The 12,752-nt window shown below is 44.3% G+C and overlaps 1 protein-coding gene across 2 annotated transcripts in view; it reads left to right on the forward strand.

The window, feature by feature from the left end:
* The window catches only part of LOC116944091 (rhophilin-2-like), a 62,250-nt gene that overhangs the window by 18,175 nt on the left and 31,323 nt on the right, over positions 1 to 12,752 (forward strand). For both annotated transcript variants that reach the window (XM_032957503.2, XM_032957505.2), the window contains 5 exons: positions 3,825 to 3,902; positions 6,145 to 6,269; positions 7,126 to 7,292; positions 9,889 to 10,076; positions 11,039 to 11,195. In XM_032957503.2, the coding sequence (XP_032813394.2) occupies positions 3,825 to 3,902; positions 6,145 to 6,269; positions 7,126 to 7,292; positions 9,889 to 10,076; positions 11,039 to 11,195 (715 nt within the window). The remainder of the gene's footprint in view (positions 1 to 3,824; positions 3,903 to 6,144; positions 6,270 to 7,125; positions 7,293 to 9,888; positions 10,077 to 11,038; positions 11,196 to 12,752) is intronic.

A 12,752-nucleotide genomic window follows, 5' to 3' on the forward strand; every position in this document is an offset into this window, starting at 1 on the left:
CGTGAAAGCGCGACATCGCCCTAGGTGAGTCAGCCTGAAATACGACACTGGGAGAAAATAAAATCTAACAAATGGATCTTGGGCACAGCTGTTAAAACACCACTGCTTCTACACAACAAATACAGTGTGCTGTGTCAACATGGGTAAATAAACATGTTTAAAGACAGTGTTCGTTTTTTTATGAACCATGGGATTCTTAGTCTCACTGGGAATCACACAAAGTTATAGGCTTCAAGAGTACTTCATGTTTCGTTTCTCAGCTAATATTAAGGCTATTAAATAAATACATGTTAATGGTTATTCAAATACATGTCCCAACAGCAGGACAACACGTTGTGGGTGTATTCCAAAATGTATGATAAAGTTAACCAACTTCTGAGGTGGCTCAGAGGGCAGAGCAGTCAAAGTTGTCAGAGCGTTTAGCTAGTACCGCTAAGATCCAGGGTTTGAATGCGGGTGGCTGCCCTCGATTAAACTGGGTTTTGATGTCTCACGAGTTGATGTTCTCAGCCCAGTCACCAATGACCATCACATTATATTTGTTGCATTTTTTTCACTTTTAACTCTTGAAAAATAAAATATTGATTTGACTGTCCTGCAACACCAATTTCATAGCAAAGAGGACAAAGATAATCATAATAAAAAAACATGACAGTTCACGTAAAAAAAAATAACTGTTGAGGTAGGGGGAATTTAAACTGAATCTTTGCAACAGATTCAAATCCTAAGAGAAACAAACCTTATAAATGGGTGGTACTACTGTAGGTAATGACGTTAATAGCATCATAATTATCAGTTGGGGGGGAAATAAACTTGCAGAGCAGAATCTTGATTTGAAGATTTCGTGACTGCAGGAATCCATACTCTTTGGTTCTTTCGGTAAAGTCACGTAGGTAGAAAAATAAAATAAAAAATAATATATCACGACGTTTCGATTGCAACACAAGTGATCGTCCGCAGGCGGAAAAAAAAATCCAGCAGTGGAACTGCTGAACCAGTGAGAGAACTGTTACAACAAGGTTATATATGTGGTGAAGGGCAAGCAAGCGGGGTCTGAGCTGGAAAGGAATTCCATCCCCGGACGCAAGCACGTCAGTTGTGTTAATGGGGGAGATTAGGGAGAGAGATTAGCATGAAATGAGCTTCCGTCGCCACATAAGAGTATCATCCCCGCATATGTGCACAACAGCAGTGTTAATGGGAGATTACCACTATGTTGATGAGAGAGATTAGGCAGAGAGAATAGGGAGGTTCACAAGTTAATGGCATGTCTATGTGTAACACAAGCTGCGGCGCTGCCAACTGCACTTGTAAGAGGCAAGCGCGTCAACGCAAGAGAACCACCGCAACGGTGGTTTCGCCAGTGAGATACACAGCCCATCACACAGCCAGAACCATCGATAGATCGAGGCTAAGGGAGCAGAGGTGGCCATGTTAGTGAGACCCCAGCTCGTTAATGCAGAGGCACCTAACAGGGCAATGCAACTCAGAGAGTCGGATATAACAGCCAAACGGCAGGGAGGATGGAAGCACCAGAGCAAGTTTGCTTGGTTAATAACGTCCTTCCAATGATTGCTCAGCTTATACCCATCTTCTCGGTTGAAATTGTGTCTGTGTTTACATATCTGGATGGCTTCATGGACAAATTTTTGATGGTAACCCGAAGGTTTGCAAAGTACCTTGGTCTCGGAAAAAAACAATTATCGTGCGAGCCCACTGCGTTATAAGAGCAGAAGTTTTCTAAAACCATAAAAAACATGATGAACAATATAAGAAATATGATAGGTGTAAATTTCGATGAGATACAGATCTCTAAAAAATCATGTGTAGAATGAGATGAGAAATCAGAGAACACAACACAGAGTGATTGAAGACATAAGCAATAGGAGCATCATGGCAATAAACAGGTTGGTGATTGGTAAATCACATATTTAAATGCTAGGTGTATCAAGAAAGTTGTGAATTAATTGTAATTTATTACATATTGCCAGCAATGATGTATGTGTAGTGACTGGGTATGTCACTATATGTGGTGCTGGGGCTTACGAAGCCACGGCGGATAATGTGTTGTCATTATGGGCAGCCCGGGTTACGGGGTGTAGTACCAGCCCTAGTGGGGCTTGGGTGAGCACTGGTTAGCGCGAGGGCACCATGTACAGTATGCGGTGCGGGCTCCCGGTGAGGGTTACGTTGAGGCATGATACTCTGGGTGACCTGCCGACACGCGACGGTGGGGGGCCACCGGTGGATGGGGGGCCGCTAGGTGGTCACGTGGTATAGCGGAGCTCTCGGGAGCCTTGGGGAAAAAGCTGGAGAGATTGAGGTGGGTGGGGCGAAAAGCAGAGCCAGCCCCAGCGCAGGCTGATATAACGGGGGGCCCCGTGTGGTGCTCTGGGTTCTTGACTGTTGGTGAGTGAAGATCCACGTCGGGTTGAAGAAGCCTCAAGCCATGCGGTCCAGGACCTAGCTTGTGGTCCGAACCGGGATAGCGGGACCGTGTCTAGTTCTGCCGTAGCGTGGTTAGATGGGCGTTCAACACCCAAGTGTAGGTTACGTTATGTTGTGTTTGACTTTATGTAATACATAGTGTTGTTTCCAAGACAACATCTGCGACTCAGTTGGATCACTACATATGGATCAGAAACATTGACACTTGACAAATAAATAGAACAAAATCAAACATTTCTACAAAATAGTAGAGAAAGATGCACGTGTGAAAGTACACCAAGAGACAAACACATGGATCAGGGAACAAATTAAAATGATAAAATGCACCTTACTTATCACTTGTTCTACTTAATTTGTCATAGGGCAACTGACAATATGACCATTGGTGTGTCCTTTAGTGGAGTGTAAATAGCACATGCACATTACTGTGGGAACATTGCTTTCCTTGGCATATTTGATACGAGAAACTTGGAAATATGATACCAGAAGGAATACCTAATACTAGATGGAGGAGGGCATGTTGGGGCACAGCGGTGGCGAGATATTATCTTCCTCACCTGGTATGCAGGTCATGGTTTCGATCCCGACCCTGATGCCATTATTTTTGGAGTTTGCATGTTCTCCCCATGGTCACGTAGATTTTTATCTGGGTCCTCCGGTTTTTCCCTCCACATTTATAAACATGCTTTGAGAGTATATATATTTTTGGTTCTTTCGGTAATGTCACGTTGAAGGGAAACAATAAAATAATAAATATATATAAAACAATAAAATTCTCATGACGTTTCGACTGTAACACAGTCACCTGATGATGACTGTGTTACAGTCGAAACGTCGTGAGAATTTAATTGTTTTATATATTTTATTATTTTATTGTTTCCCTTCAACGTGACTTTACCGAAAGAACTAAGAATATGAATCACTGCAGTCACGAAAGCTTTAAATCAAAATTTAAATGATTTGAGAGTATTTGGCTGCAATACATTTCCATGTGATAAGCCACTTCGTTGAGCTATGATTTGTGGCTAGGTCGCTTCTGAAAAATAGCTAATAAGCTTTAAATCGAAATTTAAATCGAAATTTAAGAGCTAATAGCTCAATGGGCTTTACCTGCTATTTTAAAAAAAAACTTAATATTACAGAGGCCCTGCAATGAGTAATTAATTTTTTGCGATGAAAGAAAAAAATCAAGTCAAATCTTGAGATGTTGACTAAAACAGGACTTGGCCGATGGAGCACAGTGAATGTGTGCTTTAGTGATGTCAGCGGCAGTCACCTCTGGCCTCTCATTTTAATTTTTTGTTTAGATGTTCTTGTTTATTTTATCGTTTATATTTTCCGAAATTGTGTGGTTTGAACAATTGTGTACTTTTCAGGCATTTATTGAAGAGCATTATGGTGAATGTGGAGAAAAATATGAAGAGGAAATCAAAGATCTTCTGGAGCTCCGACAGGTAATAATTATATAATAATAATATTAAACTCAACACATTCATCAATAAAACATTACCTTAAAAGTAAGATATACAAGTGGACATTTCAGACAGTGCACATAACGTATTTGGCGTGAAGAAAGGCCATTACCCTAAACTTCACCTATTTAATATTTATATATTCCTTTTAAGGCAGTGTTATTAATGAGTGTGAGTTTGTATTATTTATGCTTGTGCACTACTGCCAATGCATAATAGTGGAGTGGGTTTAACTGAGTCGCACACTTAAGACTCGGAGGCAGCGCATTTATTACTTCAACACAACGGGGTAACTTTCCCCTTAACATGACAACAACCGAGGGTGGTGACCACCCTGGCTAACTACACAGGTTACAAGGTAACTATCAACTTGACCGGGACCAACAGTAGACTGCCCAGGTTCACGTGCTTTAGGACTTGAAGATCGGAGATCGTAGACGAAGAGTTTCTTCCCCAGGACGGACAGCCCTCTCGGGACTCGGCTTATATTTTTCTCCGGCATGGCCGACTCCACCCCTGGCCACGCCCCTTTTCCAGAACCTTCAAGAAGAACCTCGGTTCCATCACATGACCCTCACAGCCCCCTCTCGGGGGCCCCTCTGTCATTCTAACCATTCACGTGTCCTCATGGGTCAACGAGGCTGTCATGGCCTTACCCGACCTTCCCTTCAGGTCGACACACTCCGTGCCCTCTAGGGCCGGTACTGCACTTGCAGCATGGTGACATCCAGCGATGTCACTACAAGTATAACAATTACTTATTTACCCAGTAAAGCCAAAGTCCGAATACTTTTTCAGGATCGTCCTGCTACATTGCGATGTTTGGCCAACACCAGTTACACTTGTAGCTATAGGAAGAAACCACATCTCCGATTAGCACGTTTGGCTACGTATGGTGCGAAAGAAGTTTGACGTATATACATGCCGGAGAACGCAGCAGTAACCTATGCAGAACAGGCGGAGAACATACAAATGTCATACAGAAAGGCAGCCGAGGTCAGGAATCAAACTCAGGTCCTTCTTGCTCTGAGGCACAAGTATAACCGCGGCGGTCATTGGTTTAACCTTGCCGCCATTGTGCTCGCGTCCGTCGTTACACGATGAAGGTGAGAGGTCTAATGCAAATGGGGGATCCCGTGGTTCACGCTGTTTTTATATTGTTGTTAAGATGGTGTGGCTATTATGGTTTCGTTGGTTTCCACCCTTCTCCCTGTTGGTTTGTACATTTGTATATAGTGTAATTTTTGTACAGGTGAGTTGGGGTATTTATTTCTTTTCTCGTTACTGTTGAGGCACACTGTTTTTTTGCTCGTTGCATTTCACTTATTGTTCATTGCGGGGGGAGTTGACAGCCGGGATGGCCGGATGCTATGAAGGGGGAGGGGGGTGGGGGGTGATGTAGTGACATCGGGGATGTCACTGTATGGTGCCGGCCCGGAAGGGTCATGCCGTTCGATGCTTCTACATCATGGACAGCACCGTGTGGATGGCTTTGTGTAAAACCAGCCCTAGCGGGACTTGGTGAGCACTGGGATAGTGCGGGCACCACGCATAGCGTGTGGTGGGGGCTCCCTCGAGGGGGAGGGGGTGTCAGCCCAGGGGCAGGGTTGCCCCGAGCCATGGCACTCTGGTTGACCCCATAGATACGTGATCCAGAATGTCCACACAGGGGGCCCTAGGTGGGGGGGACTCGTGGGTGATCACGTGTCCGGAGAGAGCTCTTGAGAAGGATCGAGTGGGAACGAGAATGTTCGAGAAGGCGGGCGGGGCCGAGGGCAGAGCGGTCCTGACCGGAGAGGAATATAAGGCGGGTCCCTGAGAGGGACCGGGGTCGCTGCACTCTACAAGCTGGAAGCTCAACATCTACAAGCGGGAAGCTCTACGTCTCAAGCTGAAGCTCTCTGTCTTACGAGGCAACCACGTGGTTGGAAACCCGAGTGAGGGATTGACCCTTCGTAGCAGTAACTCACTGTAGTCTGGTAAAGGGGCCCTTTGTGTTACGGTGTTACAAATAAAAGTGTTGCCTTTAAAAGGAACGTCTGCAACTCACTTGGACCCACTACACATCCATTAGAGGCCTCTGACATTCAAAATACTTTTTTCAGCTTAAGTACTTTACAGTGGTCACACATTGAAGGAAGCCACAATACAGGCAACACGTCGCTGTGTAATGTTTGACGTATTGTGTTATAGACCCTTGGCTGTGCTGTACCTGGGCGTGCAGGCGATGAGGACTCCACGAAGGAACGAGGTTGGCGTGGAGCTGCTGATGGAGTATTACAACCAGTTATACTTTGTGGAGAACAGGTTCTGCCCACCGCACAGGCACAGTGGAGTCTTCTTCACGTGGTGCGTAACCGATTGCCATTGTTTACATCTCTGTGCCTTACACATCGTTGTCAATGTGCTGCTGATAATGACAGCGTTCTCGTGGCCTACCCTGTTCACATGAACCGTCAAAAGTAATGTCATCGGCCTTGGTTACCGAACCTATCGTTCCCATGAAGAATCATCATTGTTATGCTTGGGGCACCATGGCGGCGAGATGTTAACTCCCTCGGCTCGTATGCAGGTCGTGGGTTCGATCCTAAACCTGACACCTGTTGTATATTTTGGGTTTGTGTCTGTATCTCCCCATGGTCATGTGGATTTTTCTCTGGGTCTTCCGGTTTTTCCCTCCACATTTAGAAACATGTGCTTAGAGTATTTAGCTGCAATACATTTCCACATGATAAGCCACTTCATTGAGCTATCATTCGTGCTCAAGTCACTTCTGAAACAGAGCTATATAGCTCAGCAAGCCTTACCTGGTAAAATAAAAAAAATATTGTTTAGTTTTTTTGTTTAGTTTATCTAGTAATGCCTCACTTCAGTCTCAGTACTATTTCAGGAGGGCCCTGCTATGTTTTCACATTTTAGGGTGATGATTGCTATGTATTTCCTCATTAATTGAGTAAAATATAACATATTTTATTATGTTTTATTTTTATTATTTTATTTCCATTCTACGTGACTTTACCAAAAGAACCAAGAAGATGAGTCCCTGCAGTCACGAAAGCTTTAAATCGAAATAAAATATAACACTTTTAGTTCCATATACAATGTTCTTGCGGTGAGTTAGAATTATTTATCGGTAACAAGGGAAGTACTGTCAGGCATTGACGGTTGTGACACTGCCTTGCACCACCTTGTTCAACGCATGCAGGTATGACTCGCTGACCGGGATGCCAGCGTGCCAGCGAACGCTCGCGTTTGAGCGAGGCAGCGTGCTCTTCAACGTCGGCGCCCTCTACACGCAGATCGGGGCGCGGCAGGACCGCACCGCGCACGATGGCCTCCACAGTGCCATCGACGCCTTCCAAAAAGCGGCCGGTTTGTGTTTCGCTAACCATTTTTTTTATCTCGCTATAAAACAAATGAGTTTACTTCCTATAAAAATGTTGTTGGATAATCACAAGTCAAAACGTAATTGTTATGAACCCTTTCCCATTCCGAGACATCTGCAATTTGCAGGGTGGGTCCTGTTCACCTATGAATTTCGGAACGCGAAAGTGGCTCGGCGTTAATTTTATTTGGAGAGGCGTAGCACTGTTTTTATCAACAGTGTACTCACTGCAGAGAACTGTAGTGACACGGCAGTACTCTAAGATAGCTGGTACCAAACTGTGCCACACGCCCTCCCTGCGTGTATATCATTGGAACAGGAAAGGGTTAATAATAATTTCAACTTGTAACGCACCGCCGCACAGTATTCACTCACTCTCGAAGAGAAAGAAAGACTCGGAGACACGAGAAACTACAGACAAGTAGGAAGGCAGCCACATGGTGAACTGGCGCCAACAATTGCCCAGGGTCTGCGATCTTCTCTATATTAAGGCATTATTAATGAGTGCTTACATTTGGGAAGTACCCGGAGTAAACCCGTACGTGCGATAGGGAAACATTCTATCCCATACCGAAGGAAGAGTTGGAGTCCACATTTTTTTCTGTACGGCCTTCTCCTTGCAAGTCAAGGTATGGCACCCATGGGAAGTAAGTTTAACAATTTGTGTGATCCACTACCCGTCACTTCCACAGTGTTTTGTTGCAGTCGTGCACCATCACCGCCCGGAAATTGGTAATGGCATCGTCGCGAGTGACTGACTCGATGTGACCACAAAAACGTTGGAAAATTAACTGATTATGTTTTATTGCGTGTGGCAATATGTTGAGCTAAATTGAAATGTCATGGTCTGCTAGCCACGAAGAGGGCTTCAGCAGAGAGTTTGTGTAGTTTTGCTATTCCTCCCTTGAAGTAGTGTAAACTACAGTGGTTTCCTAGATGGTCCATAGTTTTAGTTGCATGGCCACAGTCGTAATACTGTGGCTTGTCTTAAATTTTCTATTCATGAAGGAGATGTGCGCATTGGCCTGCTGATGTTCTGATGCGGTTGACACTTATACCAATTTCTTTGAGGAATGTCAAAGGCAGGAGGTGTGATGTTTGGACAACAAACTAAATACAAAATGCATTTCTAAAGAAATTAGTTTTCAATCTAGATTTTAAAAGTGCATAGCTCCAGTGACTTGCTAACATCAGAAGGAAGAGCATTCCAGCTGGCAGCAGAAGCACATCTGAAAGCACGTAATGCGGTAACCATCTATTAACAATGTTCTTGAAGTTTGTGTCCTGTGCAGCAGGGCTATGTCATCTACATGGATGAACTTGCGAGATAATATATATACATGGCAGGTCACATATATGTTAAATAGTGAGAGTACCTGAGGGATACCATTGTTTACTATTTTCTTGTGGCTGTGTTCAATAGCAAGGTTTACCCTAAAAGTACAGGCGCTGAGCATCACGTTGATTATGTGTCCAGTAGCACAGCATCTGATGGTTTTGTCCATCTTCAGCAGAGCATAGATGTCAATTGTTGTCATGCCGTTTTCTATTCATGCTGCAAACCAGCTTCTTTTGAGGGTGGTGAAGGCAACAATCTGTTCGCAATTGCTATATCCAGTTCGAAATCTAACTTGTTCAGCAGGCAGTTGGGGGTCAATATTGGGGGAAAGTCTGACGAGTACGGCACATTCCATCGGTTTGGAGGTGGAGGACGAGAGGGATATTGGCCGGGAGAGGGATATTGGCCGGAAGCGGGAGGGCGAGTATTGCTGTTTTCTCGGTTTTAGGATGGCGGTAAATGGATTAGTTCAGTAAAAGGTAAAGACAAATGACACATTCTACATCTGCTATATTTTGTATCCTGAAGAAATACGTTTGTTTTCATATCCTGATTTACATTTGTTTTGCATTTGGGCTTTCCCCCCATAACCTTGGCTTATTGAGCGTTAACTGTACCATATGTAGATAAGCTTTTTCAGTAAATTTTCAAATAAACGTTAATATATCTAAAGTAAACTCATATTTATTTATTTGTTGCCATGGTATGCAATGAAATAATTATTTTGGCAGTTTAAGATTAAAAAATCGTCCTGTGTGTATATATTATATATGTTGGAAATTATTTAATAGAAAAAATATAATCAATACAGCAAATGTTATTTTTCCCAGGAGATTGAACAAACGGCCAATAAATAAGTGCTCTAGGCCAACTAAAAGCCGATAGCAAAACTGATCAATGAAATCCGGCACAGGAGGCGCAGAAAGTCAACAGCAAAGGCCCCCTTACCCCCCCCTTCATGTGTGAAATGACAAGGGATTCGAGTGAGTGAAAATGAAAAGGAATGGCATCGTACCACAGCAATGAGTGGACATTGAATAAAGTGGAATGTTCTTCTCAGCTCTTGGACAATACATATTTCCATAGTCACGAGTAAGTTAAGTTACGTAATTTAAATATGTAGTTTTCAAGGGAGACTGATGCGTTATGGTTGAAACTGAGAACTTCTCGCTAACGAATTATACAAATATGTTGTGAGTTGTGTTAAACGCGACTGCCCCGTGTCTTCGCATCCGACTGCACAGGTGCATTCAACTATCTAAAGGAAAACTTCACGCATGCACCCACCCTGGACATGAGCCCGGCCTCGCTCACGATGCTCGTGCGCCTCATGGCTGCACAGGTGCAGGAGTGCGTCTTCGAGCGTTTCCTGCTGCAGGGGTTGCATAACGACGTCCCTGCATTGTTCAACATCGCACAGGAGGCCACCAGGGTTAGAAAGCAGCACCCACATTCTCTATCGCCTTCCTCCCAATTCTACAGTAATATTGCCACTTCGATCCTTTTCATCTCCACTCCTCTGTCTAATACATTTTTATCCTAATTAATCATCATTATCAGCAGCTGTGATCTATCCACAGCTGTACATCAGCCACGATCCTTTCTAGCCATGATGCATCCTTGCTGTCCAAGCCCACTTATCTTAACAGTCAATGTAATGTTTCTAATATGCGTTTGTTCTCTGATCCATGGATTCCCCTTGTTGTTTCCCTGCGTAATTCCAAGGATGCATCTCTCCTTCCTTAAGGCTTTTCACGACTGAATCTAACATCAACCTCCATTTCACTTCGACTGCTTCGAGCATCATCAGGAAGGGAGCTCAAAAACCGCATGGAAAATGTTGTATCTCGGCCCTGTTTTCAAATGCTTTGGTTTAATCCCAAAATCAGGAACACATGCCTAATGAGCCATAAATATTGTATCCACTTTTAAAAAGAATTTACCTGTGATTTTGAAAAAACTGTTCCATTTAAAATGTAATTTGCAATTAATATTGTCATTTAAAAAAATACAGTTGTTAAATGTAGAGTAATTTTCTAATGTGCATATGTTACATTTGTTGGCTGCTCAGGTGGGAGTGAGCAGTAGCGTAGTGGTTATTGTGCAGTGCTACAAAGCCGGTGACCCGAGTTCAATTGATGCTCATGATGAACATCGGTGACGAATATCTGAACTGGTCCTGGGCCTCCCCTAGGTCGACTCAGCCTCAAATGAGTACCTGGTGCCGTGAATAAACATCACCACTTGGGAGAAAAAGGTTGTCGGGCGTGGTGCTGGCCACCCACCCCCTCGTGTGCCGTTCCAGCCTTCATAGGTGCTCTCCAACAGCACTTAACCCCACCAGTCTGTTAAGGCTACATGGGAGATCTTTGTATTTTTTTTTTTGGCGCGCAGGTGTCGGACGTCTACAATGTGACTCACCAGACCATGGACCAGACGGCGATCACGGACTACGTACCTGTGTCATGGCGCACCATGGTGCGGGTGAAGAGCTTGCACTTCCTCGCTCTGTCCCACCACTACGTGGCACTGGCGCTGCTGGAGCACTCGCGTGCGTTACACATCCACACGTCGTCACCCACACTTCTCTTGAACTGAGATACTGGTGATAAGTACGATGATGCGTGTATGTATGTTGAACTTCTTTTGCACCGTACATAGCCAACCATGATAATGGGAAGTGTGGGGAAAGGACAACAAACTAGACACAAAAAGCAGTTCTGAGTAAATTAGTTTTCAATCTAGATTTGAAAGTGCATAGCGCCAGTGGCTTCCTAATATCGGAAGCAAGAGTATTCCCATACCTACTCTTTGGTTCTTTCGGTAAAGTCACGTAGGTATAAAATAAAATAAATCACGACGTTTCGATTGCAACACAAGCAATCATCATCAGTTGGGAAAACCACAGCAAGAAATATTTTTTGCTGAAGTGGGAGAGAGATGCCGTGATAACAGGTTATATAGGTAAAAAAGGGGGGAGGGGCAAGGGGGGAGAGAGGAGGGGAGTAGGGGGAGGGGAGCGCTGCGTGAGCGCTAGGAGGAGAAGGGGGGGGGAGTGGGCGGGGCTAGAAGTGGGAGGCCGAGAGAGCTGGGGATGCGGGGGCGAAGTTAACTCGGAAAAAGACTATATGGCAGATATGATAGACAACCATAAAGCAGTTAGGGTTTTACCTGGTTAATAACATCCTTCCAATGATTGCTCAGTTTGCATCCATCTTCTCGGTTGAAGTTATGTCTGTTTAAATATCTGGATGGCTTCATGAACAAACCTTTGATAGTAGCCCGAAGGTTTGCAGAGTACCTTGGTCTCGGAAAACACAATATCATGTGAGCCCACAGCGTTATAACAATGGTCAGCTACGGCAGAGGTATTGGTTCTGCCGTGTTTCAGATCTGCCTTGTGTTCGCGGACACGCTCCAAGACATGTCGTTTCGTTTCCCCGATGTAACTGCTGCCGCAGGTACAACTCCGTTTGTAAACTCCAGGATATTGCATGTCAGGAATGACATCCTTCACAGATGAGATTAGATCACGGATTTTGTGTACTGTATTGAATCGGACCTGGATCTTGTGTTTGTTTAAGATTTTGGAAATATTTTTGGTAACACCTATGTATGGTAACATGATGGTTTTGATTGCCTTCTCAGGGGGTTGTTTCGCCATAGTTGGATAAACAACCCCCTGTTTCTCCATAGTTGGAGAAACAGCTTTGCAAATAATGCGGTCCGAGTACCCATTCATCCTGAGAGCCTGGTGTACGTGTTCCAGTTCACTGGCTAGGTGGTGTTGGTCGGAAATGCAGTGGGCCCGATGGTGTAGTGTTTTGATAAGGGAATTCCTGTGTGCCGGATGGTGGTGGAAATCAGGTTTCAGATAGGAATCTGTGTGGGTGGATTTCCTGTAGGCAGTGTCCCAACGAGCCGTCAGGTCTCTTCTCAAACAAAACATCCAGGAAAGGTAGCTTACCATCCTTCTCCACTTCCATGGTGAATTTGATGGATGGGTGTATGGAATTGATGTGGTTGAGAAATTGGTTGAAACCTGGCAGGCCATATGGCCAAATGATGAAAGTGTCATCTACATATCTCTTCCACAAGGAAGGACGTA

This window comes from Petromyzon marinus, chromosome 20 (assembly GCF_048934315.1).
Source record: "Petromyzon marinus isolate PM22_M1 ecotype Great Lakes invasive population chromosome 20, UKy_Petmar_22M1.pri1.0, whole genome shotgun sequence".
In the NCBI taxonomy this organism is placed as follows: Eukaryota; Metazoa; Chordata; class Hyperoartia; order Petromyzontiformes; family Petromyzontidae; genus Petromyzon; species Petromyzon marinus.